Source organism: Helobdella robusta (genome assembly GCF_000326865.2).
Source record: "Helobdella robusta unplaced genomic scaffold HELROscaffold_23, whole genome shotgun sequence".
Taxonomy (NCBI): domain Eukaryota; kingdom Metazoa; phylum Annelida; class Clitellata; order Rhynchobdellida; family Glossiphoniidae; genus Helobdella; species Helobdella robusta.
Genome location: NW_008704216.1, coordinates 1,217,853 through 1,237,183, shown reverse-complemented (window position 1 = coordinate 1,237,183; position 19,331 = coordinate 1,217,853). Strand labels below are relative to the sequence as shown.

The following is a 19,331-nucleotide window of genomic DNA, read 5'->3' as shown; positions in this document are numbered from 1 at the left end:
GTCGCTAACGCACGTGCATTGTGCTTGTAAATAACCCACGTGACCACATTTCCATTACACACATATATAATAATTATTATTGTTTAATAATATTGTTGTTGATTATCATTATTATTGTTTATTATTATTTTTATTCATTGTTGTTATTATTATTTAAATTATTTCAAGCCAAAGACGACAAAATAATCGAACGATCTTTTTATTAGTTTGTCTTCTTCGGGGATGAATTTCTTCAATCTGAATCAAATAATAATAATAATTATTATTATATAATAATAATTATTATTATTATTATTGTCTTAATTATGTCTAACTTTTCCCTGAAAGTTTCAAGAACGTCTGGATGTGGTGGGTTAGTCCTTTTGTAAGCTCTATAATTGCTCCAGGTACTCAGATATCCAACAAACTCATCGACTGTAGATTCCAAGTTCTCAACTACGGTGTCGTCTCTAACAAAATAATTACTTATAATTATTATCATATATAATTATTATATTATTATTGTTTATTAATATTGTTCATCCATTCACTCATTCATCCATTCATTCGCAAATCCATTCGCTCATTCATTCAAACACCTATTCATTCACCCATCAACATATCCACACATTCATCAATATTATCATAATAATAATAATAATTATTATTATTATATTAATGTGACCTTTCAACTTTGGGGAAATAATTTTCGAGTTCTTTGAAGATTTCCGAATACTTATTTTCAACGTGAGACCTCACAGTAGCTATGGTCTTCCGCGACTCACCCAAGTACTAAATTCGTTCATATTGAATTCAAAATTGTTCTAATCATTAATAATATTATTTAATCTAAAATTCTAAATCATGTTGTTATTGTATGGCTCAAACTTTCGCATCGCTATGGCGCGGTAACCTAGATTGAATGCTTTCCGCTTAATGTTATGAAACTACTAAATACTTCGTATTTGTTCTATTTCATCGTAACCAACAACCTCTTTATTCATTTCCTCAAGTTTTTCATCTTTCAGCACGGGTAAACCATACCCCACGAGAGCCAGTACACCTCCAGGTCGCAAAATTTTCAAACATTCCTTGAAAAGCTTGTCCCTATCTATCCAATGAACCGCCTGGCACACCTGGCAGAAAGTAGTTAACCTAACTAGCGTTTTGTGGGATTGAAGTGGATTGGGAATGTTTCAAATGTATGAAGTAATTGAAATGCTATTTTTTCTTGTTTTCATCGCTAATCGGTTTCAAAAAGAAAAGCATGGCATAAAACATCTCTCTATTCTCCAGTAGCAGTGAATTCAAACTAACAAGAATCAAATCGACACTCCCATCACGGAACTTCTGTGATATGTTCAGTGCGTTCTCGCACATGAAAGTCACCCGAATTGGATCTTTATTGCCATATTCCTAAAGATAAAATGGATAAAATACTATAAGGATCAGTTTTTTTTAGATAAAATATATTGCAAAATACAATAAAGTGAGTGGACCGTAATGACCGTAAATGGCGGGGAAAATGAGCGGAACACGCAAGGATGACATACCAGCCTGGCTTGATGAATCTGCGATTCGCTGGCATCGATTCCCCCAATCTCCTGCACGAAATCCACCAACATTAGAGTGGCTTGCCCCGTTCCACACGCGACGTCCAGGGCAGTTATCCAACGGTTGAACTCATTTCGCTTGTGTCCTGTGTTCAAGGGGCTTCGTTTAATCTCGTTAAAACAGAAAAATTGATAAAGTACTATAAAAACTGAAAATTGCGTTAATCTATCAAACATTACCTGTTACTTGCTTGCTTGCACGGGTTTATTATTAACATTTCACAGACACGCAATTTACTCAAGCGCCAAAAAGAACATATATATTATATATATATGTGGATTGTATATAGACGTAGGTTTCAATGCATACGAAACATGACATTGCATATCAGAAACAGGGGGCTCTAACTACTGAGCTATCACTGCACTAACTGAAGTATTTCATTTTAAATCAACTAACATTCTTTCAGATCATTAGGCAGTTTAGCAGTATTCTCCGTAAGTTTGCGATCGATAATCTCGAATATACTTTTCGGATATTTCGGTCGGTACTTGCGGTACAGCTCCGCGTGCTCCGATTCTAAAAATAAATCCGACATTTTCGTTGATGTTTACAACTCGAGATAAACCCAGAGACTGATATTGAGAAGAAAAAAACAACGATGTATAACAGAAAATTTAATTAAAACGACGTAGCGTGACACCTAACACAAAAAATTATTTTTCAGGTCAATGTTTGATGGGGCCGATAGTCGGGACGATATTACATACATATACAATACTTCTTGTACATGAACATACCAGTCGAATGCACGATATATAATACATACACTTAACTTAGATGCGTTCATTGTGTATGTCCGCACATACATGCCAACCTCAATTAGCGCTACACAAATGTGATATATAACAAAATAGATAATTATATTTATATATCTTTATTTATTCACATCTACATAACTTAGCAATATAGTCAAACGACCAGCATTACACAGATGCACGCACACACACAAACATACACACACACACAAACATACATACACACACACACACGTATATACGTGCATACTCTTTCCGAATAAGTTTCTTTCACAAAACAAGGATTCACTTCTCGCGTTGAAATTTTCACGACAGAGAACTTGGCAAAATTTGGCTATGCCGAAAATTGTCATTATTATTATTTATTATTATTATTATAGTTATTATTAAGTTTACTATTGTTATTTTAAAGATTTAATGCCAAAAACGATGAAAAAATCGAATTTTCTCTTCAAAATGGCATCGCCTGGAACGCATTTCTGCAATCTGAAATTTTAATAAAAATTTATTACATACGAATTTTATTATTTAGTAAAAAAATTAATATATAAATAATAATAAAATAATAATAATGGACGGAGAAATGTCGTGCGGTAACAAAGTTCCAGCTTAACTGGTCCGAATTGCAAGAGATTCAACATCAACATCCAAAACATTTTAACTCGTAACGCCAAAAAGACGCCTGTTTTTAACTTCGAATTTTTGCAGTATTCGCGTTATACATGCCAATAATTAACATCATTATAAATAAACCATAATAATAACAATAATAATTTATAAAAATTTTGATATAATTAACATTATTATAAATAAACTATAGTAATAACCATAATAATTTTGATTATAATTAATTAGGCCTAACTTTTGCCTGAAAACTTCGAGAACATCTGGATAAGGTGGGTTGGTTCTCTTGTAGGTTCTGTAATTGCTCCAGGTGCTTAGGTAGCCAACGTATTCGTCAACTGTAGAATCTAAGTTTTGAACTATACTGTCGTCTCTGTAATTATTTTGTAATAATATTTATTATTATTATTGTTTCAATAATAATAATAATAATCATTATTATGAAATTGATTTAGGAATAGTTGACGGATGTGATGTTGTTTGTATGTTGCACTGCACGAGATGTGTGGTTGATAGGATGCTTATTCATCCATTCATTCTTTCGTTCGTTCTTACATTTATTCATTCACTCGTCAACTCATTAATTGATTGATTCATTCACTCATCAAATCATTAATTGATTGATTCATTCATTCATTCCATCACCCACTCATTCATTAACCTCTCAACACACGGAAACACGCATCTCAGTTCCTTTATAACTTCGGCATATTTATCATCAATGGTCGATCTAATCGGCGAGTCTTTCAGCGATTCGTCAATGTACTGAATAATAATAATAACAATAAGAATAATAACAAAAGTAATAATAATAATAATGAATGAGTGTATGAACGAATAAACAAACAAACGAATGGCGAATAAATGACAACCGACTAACATATCCTTTTTTGTCACAAACTTTTGCAAAATATAAATTCAATTGATCAATAATCTTATAATTGAAAGAACAAAAAACGAATGAATGAACGAAGGAATGAATGAACAAACAAACGAACGAACCAGCCGACGAACCTACCCACCTCCCTATTTAATTTATCAATGACTTCGTCATTGAAAAAAGGCAGCCCGTAACCTACCAGGGCAAGAACCCCTCCTGGTCTTAGAACCTTCAAACATTCTCTAAAAAAATTCGCCCTATCAAACCAATGTATTGCTTGGCAGACCTGAAAAAGACCCAAAAACAAAGGAACGAGAAGTTACAAAAATTCGTAATATAATTATTTTCATTCATTATTATTGTTATAAAAATTATATTAACAACACCATTTAATACACCGCTAAACGTTGAAATACACATACAATGCGATAAAACACAACATTATATATGCATATATACAAAATCTTACCACACTTACCATTTAATCAATACCACATGTAGATACACAAACAAGACGATACGAAACGATAGAATAAACGAAACGAAACTAACCAGTATCAAATCTATACTGTCTTCTTCAAACGCTTCTGATATTTTCAACGCATCTTCACACAAAAATGTAACTCGACTTGCGTCCTTATCTCCACATTCCTGGTTTTTTAAAGATAATAATTATCATTTTACTCATATTTTATCTATTAATAATAAAATAATAATTATTATTAACATTTATTAATACTATTTCATAGAAACTTGAAAAAATTGCGATATGTGTAACAACAGGCAAGCAAAATTGCCAACAAAAAATTGAGAAAATCCCCCAAAATGCAAAAACATGCAAAAAACAAAACGTGAAAAAATGGAAAAACCACAAAAATGGCTCGAAAAACTAACAATTTTAGCTTGATGAATCTGAGAGTCACTTGAATCGAGGCCGACTATTTCCTGTACGGAATCCAGTAACATGAGTGTTGCCTGTCCAGTGCCGCAACCAACATCCAATGCCCTCTTCCATCTGCCTTCCCGGTTTCTCTTGTATTCTTGAGAGAGAGAGAGAGTGAGAGAGAGAGAAAAAGAGAGAGAGAGAGAGAGAGAGATAAATAGAAAGTACATACATATATAATAAAAAAAACATATGCTAGAGTTAACTAACTTTCTTTCAGACCGTCAGGCAGTTTAGCGGTACTTTCAGTCAACTTTCGATCGATTATCTCGAATATTTCCTTTGGATACCGAGGTCGGTATTTACGGTACAACTCCGCGTGCTCGGCTTCTAAAAATAAATCCGACATGTTTCTCTCTTATATCTTTCTCTCTTTCTTTCAAAAATTTTTTTTTATCAAAAACCAAATTTAATTATTATCCGTTGGAGGAAATCCTATATCCAAGTTATGCTAATGTTACACGGTTATGTAACAACTAAATACACAGCATTACATGCTTGATACATATATATCGCACATACAGACACGTACGTATAAGCCTGTCTATCTATTTATAGATCAAATAAGCCATAAAACTAAAAAACGGATACATTTTTAAACAATAAAGAGAGAGAGAGAGAGAGAAGGGGGGGAGAGAGAAAGAGAGAGAAGAAAGAAAGAGATAAGAAATTATGATTATTGTTTTGTTAAGTCGTTCATTGTATCATAATATGCCTGCTAGTACCTCATTAACAGTAGTCATCTGACTAGATAATGAAAATAATAATAACCAAAATAACAACAAGTACAACAATAATAATAATAACACCAACAAATAATGACAATAATAAACATAACACGTAACCATGGCACAGGTCTAACAACATACATACACACACATACATACACACACATACATACACACACATACATACACACACATACAATCACACACATACACACACACACACATACACACACACACACATACATACACACACATACATACACACACATACATACACACACAAACAAACATACATGCATATATTTGCAACAATGCAGTCTTATCATCCAAGGTTCAACTACACAGTAGCTAAAACAATATCACAGATAACAACAGCAACAAAAACAACAACAACGTCAATATAACCAACCGGCTTGGCTCACTCATTCTAAGTATGTATTTTAAAGCTGACACACGCACACATACACACACGCACAAACTGCACCAAAACCTCAACTATTTCACAGACGCGACTGTAACATGGTAGGATGTAAAATATCGATCAGCCGCATCGTCGTCATCGTAGCCACCACAGCTACCAATTTCATCATCGTCGTCCTCATCATCATCAACATTCACGTCGTCGTCATAATAAATAATTTATTTATAATAATAAGCGAACCGAACATCTGCCCGGTTGAGTATATTTATACTAGATGCAATCATCATCACCACCACCACCATCATCATCATTACCGTCCTACCATCATCATCACCACCGTCCTACCATCATCATCATCGTCGTCCTATTATCATCATCATCAGCATCATCATTATCAGTACCATCGAAAACATCATCATCACATCCTTCTTAATTTCAATCGGAGAAGATTAATATTATTATTTTTATTATTTAACTATAATTATTATTAACCTTTCAAAATAATAAACACGTAAAAAATATATATATGTATCATCATATATATATTTATATATATATATATATACCAGTGATGACGAGTACTTAAGTACATTTGTACTTAAGTACGCACTTAAGCACAAATGTAGAACTTAGATACTTATACTTAAGTACATTTTTCAGTACTTGTACTTATAAGTAATAAATTTTTCCTGTAAGTACCAGAAAAATTTTAAGCAAAAATAAGATAATGTCAACATTTAAAAATTGAAAACTGTGATGAAAACACACACACACATTTTCACATTGACATTCTTGTTTATCTCTCTTATCAACATTTGTTCATGTTTAGTCATGGATAGCGGGATGTTAAGATAACCATTGGCAAATTGAGTCATTAAATGGTGGTTAACTCATTTCACTCTGACATCTATATATCTATATCATAGACTCTACATGATCTATATACACATGCACGCTATATATAGTAGTTATTATATATATATATATATATAACAATCCTTATAAATATATGTGTTAAAGTGTTTTTGTTCACATTTTAAATATACGTGTTGAAGTGTTTTTGTTTACATTATAGATATAGGTGTTGAAGTGTTTTTGTTAACATTATGAATATATGTATTGAAGTGATTTTGATGAAAATGGCTGATAAAAAGATGCCTTTAGTAGTTAGGAACTATTTTAATGAAGTAGTTGAAGATGATGGAGATGTTATAGTTGCACTTTGTGACTTGTGCAAGCCAAAAAGACATCTTATTCGTGGACAACATAAAGCTCCATCCAATTTGCTATTTCGGTTAACAACTATATTAATGTTCCTTAGGTATCCTGCTGTCGCACAAGTGTTTTTGAAGTACAATACCACTGTGCCATCATCAGCACCTGTAGAACGTATATTTAGCCAGGCTGGAATGATTCTCACTCCTAAAAGAAATCGTTTAAGTGATGAATCATTTGAAACTTTACTTTTACTCAAAAAGAACAAACTCTTTTATTGATGTAAATAAATTACTGTAAATAATGAGTTGATTTCTGAGTTTAATAAATTTATAAATATTTCAAATTAACCATGGTATGTACTTAGTTACTTAGTACTTACACTTAGTACTTATAAGTGTCAAGTATACAATTTGCTTTGGTACTTAGCACTTATACTTAAGTACTTTTATCACTGAGTACTTAGTACTTATACTTAAGTACATTTTTTGAGTACTTACGTCATCACTGATATATACATTCACACACAGTATTATATATATATATATATATATAATACTAACAATACTATAATATTAGCGTATGGATATTCTACTCGTATCAACAAAAATAAAAATTTACAAACAGCAACAACAATAATAATAATAAAACAATAAAAATAATAACACACACATACAGACATACACACACACACACACAGACACACAGGCAGAGCACACAGACCAAATAGAATACAAACGATGTAACTAATATTGGTTACAATTCTCAATAAATACATTTATAAATGATTGATTACAAGCAAATAAACACACACACAAACACACACAGGCACGCAGACACACACATTATAATATATATATATATATTAAATAAGGCCGGTTATATATACATATATACTTATATAATATATATATATAAGTGAAACCAAATAATATTATAAGCCGGAATTTTTCGCTTTGGAAGATTCTTTCATTCATTTGTTCATTCATTCAGTTATTTATTCATCAAATTATTATTTAATTAATTCAATCATTCATTTATTCAATCATTCATTTAATCTATTCACTCCTAAGCGATTACGAAAGTTTATACAATTTAATACCTATGAATGAATGAACGAACGAACGAACGAATGATTGAATGAATGAGTGAATAAATAAATAACCAAATAAACGAGGAAATAAATTATCGAAGATATATACAAGTTACTGGAAAGAAGAGGAATAATTATAATGATGATGCACCAATCTCTTCAGATCATTGGTAAGAAAGCCAAAGTGATATAAGTAATTATAATTATTATTACTATCCTAAATATCTTTATTAATTAATTCATTCATTCATTCAATCATTCACGCATTCATTAATTCATTCACGTATTCCTTCATTTGTCACATGCAAACAAAATCATCTCTTAATTTATTCACATAAATTGTTTCAACCAATCAAACAACCGATAAATCAACCGACCAATCAAACAACCGACCATTCATCCAACCAACCAACCGACCGACCAATCAGCCAACAACTTCTTTATTAACATTATTAGATTTTTTAGCACCCCCAGTACTACTACTACTACTACCCCCGCCAAACAGATTAATGTCATCATCATCATCATCTTCCGGAATGACGTCATTATCAAGACCGCTCACGTCACGGACATCGTTATCATCATTGCCATTTTTGTTGTTGTTGTTCTTGTCGCTACTAATATTCGAATCTGAGATTGGTAGAGAGACTTCTGGCATTTTTGTTGTTGTTGTTGTTAATAATAATAACAACAACAACAACAACAACAATAATAATAATAAGCAATCAATCAATCAATCAATCAATCAATCAATCAATCAATCAATCAATCAATCAATCAATCAATCAATCAATCGATCGATCGATCGATCAGTCTATCAATCAATCAATCAATCAATCAATCAATCAATCAATCAATCAATCAATCAATCAATCAATCAATCAACCAATCAACCAATCAGCCAACCAATCAATCATCAAACAAACAAACTTGATTTATAAGACGTCTTATCCGTCAGGCTACTATTACTGGGTAAATTTTGTTGTTGTTGTTGTGATGACGTACTTGAAGTCGTCAGCAGCGACGACAATGACGATGCTTGCTGCGATTGCATCTCCGGCTGCTGCTGCTGTTGTTGTTGTAATACTTTTCGAAGTTTGTCTGATTTTCTAAAGAGTGTTATCTCCTGGAGGCAATAGAAAAAATAATGACAACAACAACAACAACAACAACAACAACAACAACATCATCATCAATAACAACAACAACGACAACAACAACGACAACATCATCATCAATAACAACAACAACAACAACGACAACATCATCATCAATAACAACAACAACGACAACAACAACGACAATAACCACGACCACAACAACAGCCACAACAACAACAACAACAAATACATCAACGACATCAACATCATCATCATGATCATAATCAACAACAACAACGACAACATCATCAACAACAACAACGACAACATCATCAACAACAGTAGCAATAAATAATAAAAAGATACTGATGATGATAAAGTTATTATTATAACAATTATTATTATAATTATTATAATTTTTATTATAATTATTATTACTTGCTGCTTGAAGTACCTCCTATCTTCTTCATCGATGAGGACAAGATTGATGAAATACCTGAAATACAAATGATGGAAACTCTTCTTCATTTCAACCAAAGTCGTTAAAAAAATGAAAGATAAAAGTAATTTTGAAAAAAATGTAATAATGCTCGATAAAACCCACAATGCTCATTGCCTAAGACAAGTGCAAAACGGTGTAATGTATTCAAATTGTATCAATATCACCACAACGATCATCATCATCATCATCATCACTATCACCACAGCAATCATCATCATCACCACAACAACAATCATCATCATCACTATCACCACAGCAATCATCATCATCACCACAATCACCACAGCAATCATCATCATCGTTATCACCACAACGGTCATCATCATCATCATCATCATCTTCGTGAAAAAAAATGGCCTACCTGACGGAGAACTTCTTGTTGATATCCTTCATGGTAGGAGTCAGGTCGTAGCCGCTGAGGAACAAACGGATGGGGACTGACTCACCTGGAATCATCATCATCATCGTCGTCATCATCATCATAACCATAACCATCATCATCATAACCATCATCATCATCATCATCACGATCACAATCATCACCATTGTCACTACACCTAACTTTATCATCACGATCATCGTAACTATCATCATCATTACCGCCATCATCATCAAAACTATCATCATCATCATCATAACTATCACAATCATCATCATCGTAACTATCATCATCATCATCATCACCATCGCGATCATCATCATCATCAGCCAGCAGCAACCTCTGACAGGCAATCCGTCCATGATTTCAAACTTTGTGAGAATTTCATTGTCGACCAAAGGGTTGGTCTCTAAACGATAATAATAATAATAATAATCATCATCATAACTACAATCATCATCATCAACACCACCAAGAACCTGAACCAACGGCTTCCTTTTTAATAATCTGTATCTCCATGTGCTTTATCTTCAGCCTCACTAATATAAAGTAAATCTTCCCTACTATAACATCCGTCAAGTGGTATCTACGTTCGTGTGTGTGTACGTGTGTGTGTTTGTGTGTACCAGTGTGTGCGTATATGAGTGTGTGAACAAAAACGAATTAAATAAATTAATATAATTAAAGTTGAAACTGAATAAAACTGATACATAAGGTAACAACCATGAAATGAAATGAAACTGATCATTGGGAAATGATCATCAATGCGACGAAATTATTTGCTGACGTAAAAAAGAAATTGAATCGGAGAATAACGATAATAATAACAATAATAATAACAATAATAATAACAATAATAATAACAATAATAATAACAATAATAATAACAATAATAATAACAACAATAACACAGATACGACCCAAAAAATGATATTTGAACCTGAAAAAGTGCAGAACTCAAAAAAAAAGTACAAAAAGAAATCTACAGCAGGTCTTTGAAAATCAAACAGAGGATGAATAAAAAAATTTCAATCTAAAAGAAAGGACGGAAATGAATGAAACGAAATGAACGAAAGAAAATATATAAATGAATGAATGAATAAACGAATGAGTGAACGAATGTGTACATGTTGTCTGCCAGCTCATATTTCATGGCACTTACAAACCATACCCTCCTTGCACAGTTTTATTCAAGATATAGACCTCTTGATTCTGCCTGCATTCAAACCAGCTAACATCAACACACAACATCTTGACTCTAATTCTAGTACGAGCCCAACCGACAAGGAGTGTTTTCACTGTGAAACCATCTGGCCAATCAGCATGGCTCAAATTGTTGTTGTAGTAGTAATAGTAAAAGCAGCATTAGTACAAGCAGTTAAAGCAGAAATATTAGTTACGAAAATGAGGTGTGGTAGTTGCAGTAATAGGACAAGTAGTAGTAGAAGAAGCAATAGAAATTGTAGTAGTAGTAGTAGTAGCAGCAGCAGCAGTAGCAGCAGCAGAAGTAGCAGCAGCAGCAGTAGTAGTAGCAGCAGTTGTAGACTAGTAACCTGCAATAGCATCAACAGTTTCGTTCCGGATGATCATAAGTTCCATGCTCTTGAGCTTAACTCTCACCAATATATAGTAAATCTTTCCAACTATGACGTCATTCAGATCGTATCTATGGAGGGCGATAATCGATGACGATGATGACGACGATGATGCTGATTACGATGATGACGACGACGATGATGATAATTGCATTAGTAATTGTGAAGATTGTAAAACTGATAATGATGTTAGTCACGAAAGAGCAGTAGAAGCAGTTGTGGTAATGATAATAGTAGCAACAACAACAACAGCAACAACAACAATAATAAACACACCAAACAAACAAACATACATACAAAAACACACCAAACAAACAAACATACAAAACCACACCAAACAAAGCAAACCACACCGAACAAACATCAGATCCTAAAAAAAACCGACTTTGATTTACTATACTCAAACTCGATGTGCAGACAGTCCTCGATGCCGACTTCCATCTTGATCGAGCAATTAGTGTCGGGGTAGTGCGACAAGGTGTGCACGCATATGGGCAATTCCCTCACAATGTCACTCAAGCGTTTTACAACCGTTACTCTGAGGAAATAACTGAGTAAATATAATTAAAATAAAATAATTAAAATAAAATAATTAATAATACATTTTTGCATGCTTTCTTTCTAAATTAAGATCAGTATACTGTAACATACACAACATACACACACTCTCTCTCTCTCTCTCTCTCTCTCTCTCTCAGTACATTATAAATAAGCATGGTAGATAAGCAAAACAGTACAAACAGAGTAGCAAAGTACACAGCGCTGGTACTGACCATAGTTTAACGTTAGTACCTTGGTAGGACTCATAAGGTTTCTCAACCTGTAAAAATTCAAATGGGTAACTGGTGTTTTGTGTGAGTTCACCGGGATTGGCTAGCTCCCTGACCAATGAGGAGAACTCCTGGCGATTGCTTTTGTCATTGAAGAGTTCTGATTGGATGAGTAGAGGTTTAAAATAATTTTCAAAAAATTTTGATTGGAGTTGGAAGGTTTAAAATAATTTGTAAAGATTTCTTACTGAGTGAGAGGTTTATATTCATTAACCAATCAGAATGGATGTGTGTTATTAGTAATTATCAGGAATCTAATTGAAATATTGAAACAATTGACTTCAAGAATCATTTTTTATCAACCTATCTGTCCAATAAATTCAATTTTTATTCCATGGTGATCAAGTTTAGATCCATTTTTCTTGAAAACAACATTCACCTAAAATGAAAAAAAACTACATACAGGTACAAAAAACACCCAATAAATGATTAAACAAAAAAAAGATCAAAAAAACCAAAAATGGCCAACCTTTCCAGTGACACTTTCACCGTCGTAATAAATCAGATAACTGTCTTTCCTGTTTTCATCTACCTTCATCTCGGCCTTCTTTCTACTCTCCTGGCCATCCAACTGAATTGAAACCTCCACATTTGACGAGAATAAAAAACTCTAAAAAACAAATTTTAATAAAATTTTGTAATAAATTAAATTAAATTAAATAAATCACTAATTTTGAAAAACAGAAAATCAAAAAAAGAAAAAAAGAGGTAAAAAAGGGGTGGTTTTTTGTGTCTATTCAATGGAAATATGTCAAAACCATGAATTTCACGTGTTTAGAATGACTTATTAAATTATTTTACATGTTATATATTTATTAATATTAGTTATTAATAATTTAATTATAAAGTTTTATGGAAGAAAATAAAAAAATCACATGATTTTTTAAACTAAATTTTTTAATTTTAAAGTAGCAAAGTACAAAAGGTATATAATATATAGAAATATTTAGACATTAAAACGTAATAAGCGTAAAAATTGAAAGAATTAAAGCAGAAATTGATTTCTTATAAAAACCTAACCATGTCAAAAATTAACGAACTATTTATTTAGTTTGAAGAAGATAAAGTAAAGCCTTGTTTACTTTTACTACAAAACCATTGATTAAATTAAATTTAAAAGAAAAAAGCGGTGTCAATAGTTCCGGGAATATCAAAGTTCATTTTTTTTATAATTTATCAATATCTATCCATGATTTTATCTTTTAAATCATTAATTTGACCAAGAAATAAAGTGTATTATTTCTAAACAAAATGTTAACTATAACGTTTAATTCTACTGCAATAAAAGGCTTGATTTTAACAATTGCCTAGTTCCATTACGATAGAAATAGTAAATCTTATATATTAAATGAACTTTTTAAATAAAAACTTATTTTAAATTAATAAAAATAGTACGGGAAAAAAGATAAATTAAAAATAAAATTTTCTTTATGTACAGCTCCTAATAATTTTTTGACAAAAAGAGAAAGTGAAGAATTTATCAACATTTCCGGTACCCATGAATATTTTTTTACCAGCATTTTTTTTAGATTGAATTTAAACTTTTCCTAAGATTAATATTCATTAAAATTGCACACCAAATACGCGATGTCTGATTAGAAAATTTTGATTTCATTTTCTCGCTAATTTCAAAATACGAAATTTTACCTCCAAATGCCACAGCTCACTGCTACGCCTAGTTTAGCAGGTATGCTACCTCCGGATCACCAGCTTCAGTTCGAGCAGTTGCAGTTGAAAACCCTAATATATCCTTACGAGCAGTGTCACCCAGCCTGCGAACAGTGGTCCAGATTTTTTAGTTACAACGCTCTCTCTAAATTGTCAAAAAATGAATTTGGATCTCTGTGCAATAACACCAATAATAATAATGGCACCAAAGGATCGTTTGACCAAAACGCAGCATTTGCACGTCTGGTAAAGAGCTGCAGACCACAGGCGGCCGACAACAAGAACCAGGTGTCTGCCGGTGATTTGGAGAGTGAAGTTGCTCGAGATGATAAAATCCCGCCTGAAGAAACCTCTCAGGAAGTACCTAATCCTACTCCTTGGAAAGCAGAGAACAAGATCTACCAACATGGCCTGCTTGGGTTTGCATCAAAATTCAACAAAATTATGTAATAATATTTTTATAACTTATTGACTTATGATATATGATAGGTTGCATGAGGAGATTATCGACTTCTTTACTTACATGTCTCCAAAACCTGAGGAAAGGTATATGAGGTCGGATGTTGTCAGCAGGATGCAGATTGTCATCAAGTCCATTTGGCCTAATGCTGAAGTTAGGAGTGCTAACTGTCATATTGTGGCTTTGCCATTTTTTTCATATCAATTTGTCATTTTTTAGTGAGAAAATTAAAAATTATTCCCTATTTGAATAATTTTATTTCACATACATCACAAATTAAAATGTGTAATCATCAAAAGGTTAAAGTCTATGGCAGTTTCGAAACTGGCCTTTACCTGGCAACCAGTGACATTGATTTAGTTGTCTATTGCAATGAACTTGACACACAGGCAGCCTTGACATTACTTGAGCAAAGGCTGCAGAATATCAGGGATTATGACGACGTTAGAATCATCAGAACAAAAGTTAGTAATTGTTATTTATTATCTTTTTTTGGGGGGCTAAGATGCATTATGTTTTTGAAAATGGTTTTTTATTTTTATAGGTGCCAATAGTGAAGGTGCTAGACAAGCAAACAGCCGTTCGGGTTGATATTTGCTTCAACGTCGATAGTGGCACATCTAGTGCTGAATTTATCAAGGTCTGTTAATGTTATGTTAATGTCTTGGTGTCATTGCATGGGCATTATTATCACAGGCAAATGAGATGCTAATGAGTAGGCTCAGAATGTTAATTTTATGATAATGAGGGAAGGCTGCAGTTTCTGACAGGACAGGATGGTGAGATAATGATGATGAGAGAGGGAGATAAATTAAAGATGACAGAGGGTATGTATAAAAAAGCATCTGATTTTAAAAATGGAGAAATAGGTGTAGGATCTTGAGAGGTAGCACGCACAAACACACACGAACACACATACAGACACACACACATAATACATACATAAATACATACATGCTCACATACATACATAAATACATACATACATAAATACATACATACAAACAAACATTTATACCTGGGTTACTGCATTTCATAATTGGAATGTTATAAAAAAATTTTATAATCCTATTGATGAAAGTGAGTATGATTGCGACGATGATGATAATGATGATAATGGTATTGATGATAGTAGCGAGTGAGTGGCGTTAAAATTAATTGAAAATGTCTTCGCATTCGAATCCAGTCATTGCATGCAGCAGTACCGGCAAGCAAAGCCGGACACCTTAACCATTGCACCACTCAAATACAAATACACATACAGGACATGATGCTAGTGTACCCCGAGTTGAAATACCTGGTCTTGGTTATGAAGCAGTTCCTCCTGTCACACAAACTGCTAGAGATGTTCAACGGTGGTATCAGCTCATATTGCCTGATACTACTCATTATTAGCTATCTGCAGGTTTCTGTGTGTGTCTTCTCTTCACACGTACGTGCATACACGCACACGCACACACACACACACACACACACACACATACATACAACACACTTAATAACCGCCTACCTATTGATGAGATAACAATAACTGTTGCGTTAAAATTTCTTTTAAAAATAAACTGTTGAATGGATGAATGATTGATTGATAGATTGAATGATTGATTGAATGTATAAACAAATGAATGGCTTAGTTGTGGAAGGGAGGAATAAATATACTAAGGAATGAAACAGGCATGAATGAATGAATTATGGAATGAATGAATGAGTGAGTTTGCAAAGGAATGAATAAATAAATGAATAATCTAATGAATGAATAAAAACTAAAAACTAAAACTAAAAGAATTTTCGAAGTTGGAACTCATCCATTGATTTAATCAAGGAGTAATTGTTATGAAACAAAGGAAAATTTTTTACACCAAAACTTCTTAGTTGTTATTTTCACTACTGAGATTTTATGACTACCTATAATTTATTTATGATTATAATAATCATAATAACAATAATAAGTTACAACTATAATTAGTTATAATAATAATAGTATTATATATTGATGGTACATATAAAAATTTGCAGTGAGGTGCTATTTATATGATTTTAAATGAATATATTATTACTCGTTTGGCAATGTTTTTGTTTCTCTACCTTACATGGGATTTTGATATTTCTAAACATAGCAGAGCAGAGCCACACCCTTGCCGCTTGTCATTGTGTGTCTCTCTCTCTTTCTCTCTCTCTCCTCTCTCTCCATCTCTCTCCTTCTGTGTGTGTGTGTGTGCGCGCGCGCGCGTGTGTGTTTGAGTTTGGCGTGATGTATGAAACTACTTAAAATAAAATAACGAAAATAACATAATGGGTGTAGCTTCTAGCTGAGAAGAAGGATTGCCTGTTCACATATATTTCATAAACTTGTCACGAAATTTTTGAAATGGCATGCATGTACTACTATCGTTGTTACATGTGTGATTTTGAAAGGAACTATGTGGGAATGATGGTGATGATGAAGAAGATAATGGTGTTAATGATGACAAATACAAATATTGCAAAAGACTTTATGACATTGAGTGAAAAATCAAACAGCAAGTACATTTGCCAATATGGCTGACATGTTTTTGTAAGATAATTATAACCGATTACAACACTTTTGATGGTAAATTAAATTTTCGTAAATTTCAACGACACCTGAGCCCATTCAAATCTTTCTTCCTCATTTTTGCTGTTACTCTTTTCTAACTTTTCTTAGTTTAAATTGAAAAAAAAACTCTCCTCCTTTAGTTGCATCCAGAGGACAGGCACTCCGAGAACCACGGAGATCGCCTGGTAAAATTTCTCGAGCTGTACGGCCGATTGTTTAACTACCTGAAGTGCGGGATCAGTGTGAAAGAAGGCGGCTTTTATTTCAGGAAATCAGAGGAGGGCAAGGGCGATACTACGAATAGATATTCCTTACTTTGTATCAAAGATCCTTTCAATGATGGTTAGTTGGTTTGAATGGTTGTTTGGTTGGTCGGTTGGATGCTTGAATGGATGGTTATAGCCGGTTGATTGGATGGTTTGCCGGTGTTTCATTTCATTTTTATGTTGCGTTACTCTCCAAGATCGTACGCCTTGTTTATGTAAATTATTTCTATGAACTGACAACTTGAAAACCATCCACCGACTGTTTCTTCTTCTCCAGAAAATGATGTAGGCGAGGGTTGCTTTGGAATTGTGCAAATCCGAGTGGAGTTTGAAAAGGCCTTCAGGGAGTTGTCTGATGGTGTTTTGCCACAATACGCCCACATTCAACCGACGTCGACGAGTCTCCTAGGACGGATTTTGACTATCGCCCCGGAAGTTGTGACGTACCGGAAGTTCATTTGCGAGAAGTATCGGCCATTTTGTTTGAGCATCCCACCGTCAATATTTCCTCAACTTATGCCATCCATGTACAGCCAGTTCGTTCTCAACCAGCCTACTCATTACACTAACTTCAGGGTCCCCCTGATTCTGCCTGGGGGCGTACCCCCACCGCCACCGGGGGCTGTCATTCAGAATAATTCGGTCTCATCCATTCATCCTCCTCCTTCTCATCTTCCTCTTCCACTGCCTCATCAGCAGTTTCCATTGATGCAACCACATCTGCAACAGCATCAGTCACAAGCCTGGTTGAACCAGCAGCAGCAGCAATCGCAGCAACTTCATCAACAACAACAACCTTTTCTCTACAGCAACATTAACAACGCCGCTAATAACATCAACAACAACAATGCTAGCATTAATAATAATAATAGCATCCACAGTAGTAATAATAATCTGGCTCCAAATTCAAACTACGTCAATCAACAGCAGCAGCAACAACAACAACAGCAACAACAAATTTTAACACCATTCAATAGCAACGGTATTCTACTACCACCACAACAACAACAACAACCGTTATACTTGCAACATCCCAATCTGCTACCTCAACAGCAACAACATCAGCAGCTGCAGCAACCACCACCACCTGCTCTACTGTCCAATGTTATTTCACATTTTCAGGCACCTAGACATCAACTACCACCATTCAACTACCATCCCGTAATGCACCAACAACAACAACAACTTCTTAACAACACTAATTACAACAGCAACACCAACAGCTTTACTAATTACAACAATAATAATAATTACAATATTAATAATAATAACTATAGTAACATGATCAACAACAATGGCAATATCATTCACTATCAACATTTTGTTCCTTATGAAAATGACTATCCCATCTCTCCTGATAATGATAGGTATAAATATCTATGCTTGTTTGTTTGTTTGTGTATATGTTTGTACGCGTGTTTGTTTGTTTGTTCGTATGTATGCATTTATGGGTATGTATGTGTGCACCTGTACAGATTGTATGCTTTGTATGTTTTGGCAGCTGTGGGAACATAACACTCATGTTTCATTTCACTTGCCAATGTGATTTTTCAAATCTCTTCTAAGGCAGGCCGTTGATTTGTCTCTCTCTCTCTCTCTCTCTCTCTCTCTCTCTCTCTCTCTCTCTCTCTCTCTCTATCTCTATCTCTCTCTCTTTCTTCCTTGCTCTCTCTCTCTTTCTCGTAAGTTAATGCAATAGTT

The 19,331-nt window shown here is 33.5% G+C and overlaps 4 protein-coding genes across 4 annotated transcripts; 1 reads left to right on the top strand and 3 right to left on the bottom strand.

Moving 5' to 3' along the window:
• Positions 1 to 158: 158 nt before the first annotated feature.
• HELRODRAFT_172300 (hypothetical protein) lies at positions 159 to 2,131 on the bottom strand (the record flags this gene model as incomplete). Its single annotated transcript, XM_009018966.1, has 7 exons — positions 159 to 237; positions 315 to 449; positions 665 to 771; positions 972 to 1,115; positions 1,297 to 1,395; positions 1,533 to 1,741; positions 1,993 to 2,131. 7 exons carry the CDS (start codon positions 2,129 to 2,131, stop codon positions 159 to 161), a joined length of 912 nt encoding a protein of 303 aa, XP_009017214.1.
• A 621-nt stretch (positions 2,132 to 2,752) lies between these two features.
• HELRODRAFT_172299 (hypothetical protein) lies at positions 2,753 to 5,147 on the bottom strand (the record flags this gene model as incomplete). The annotated part of the gene is made up of 7 exons (XM_009018965.1): positions 2,753 to 2,837; positions 3,214 to 3,348; positions 3,637 to 3,740; positions 3,998 to 4,141; positions 4,408 to 4,506; positions 4,750 to 4,895; positions 5,009 to 5,147. 7 exons carry the CDS (start codon positions 5,145 to 5,147, stop codon positions 2,753 to 2,755), a joined length of 852 nt encoding a protein of 283 aa, XP_009017213.1.
• A 3,504-nt stretch (positions 5,148 to 8,651) lies between these two features.
• HELRODRAFT_99525 (hypothetical protein) lies at positions 8,652 to 13,746 on the bottom strand. Its single transcript, XM_009018964.1, has 11 exons — positions 13,682 to 13,746; positions 13,131 to 13,271; positions 12,965 to 13,040; positions 12,605 to 12,761; positions 12,217 to 12,381; positions 10,716 to 10,822; positions 10,577 to 10,645; positions 10,219 to 10,303; positions 9,794 to 9,851; positions 9,186 to 9,381; positions 8,652 to 8,906 (listed from the first exon to the last, which is right to left on the bottom strand). The coding sequence occupies exons 1-11, from the start codon at positions 13,682 to 13,684 to the stop codon at positions 8,680 to 8,682; spliced, it is 1,284 nt and encodes a 427-aa protein (XP_009017212.1). The 5' UTR covers positions 13,685 to 13,746; the 3' UTR covers positions 8,652 to 8,679.
• Positions 13,747 to 14,852: 1,106 nt separating this feature from the next.
• Positions 14,853 to 18,089, top strand: HELRODRAFT_78854 (hypothetical protein; the record flags this gene model as incomplete). Its single annotated transcript, XM_009018963.1, has 6 exons — positions 14,853 to 14,942; positions 15,089 to 15,232; positions 15,334 to 15,429; positions 16,054 to 16,194; positions 17,505 to 17,706; positions 17,908 to 18,089. Coding segments are annotated over 6 exons (855 nt in total), but the record flags the coding sequence as incomplete, so codon positions are not given.
• Positions 18,090 to 19,331: the final 1,242 nt, after the last annotated feature.

Excerpts from the sequence above, each read along its gene's own strand:
- HELRODRAFT_99525 (XM_009018964.1), bottom strand. Across the intron at positions 10,304-10,576 it reads GGACGGATTGCCTGTCAGAG|GTGAGTCAGTCCCCATCCGT; the intron begins GTTGCTGCTGGC and ends TGATGATTCCAG. Across the intron at positions 8,907-9,185 it reads TAAGACGTCTTATAAATCAA|AAGTCTCTCTACCAATCTCA; the intron begins GTTTGTTTGTTT and ends CAAAAATGCCAG.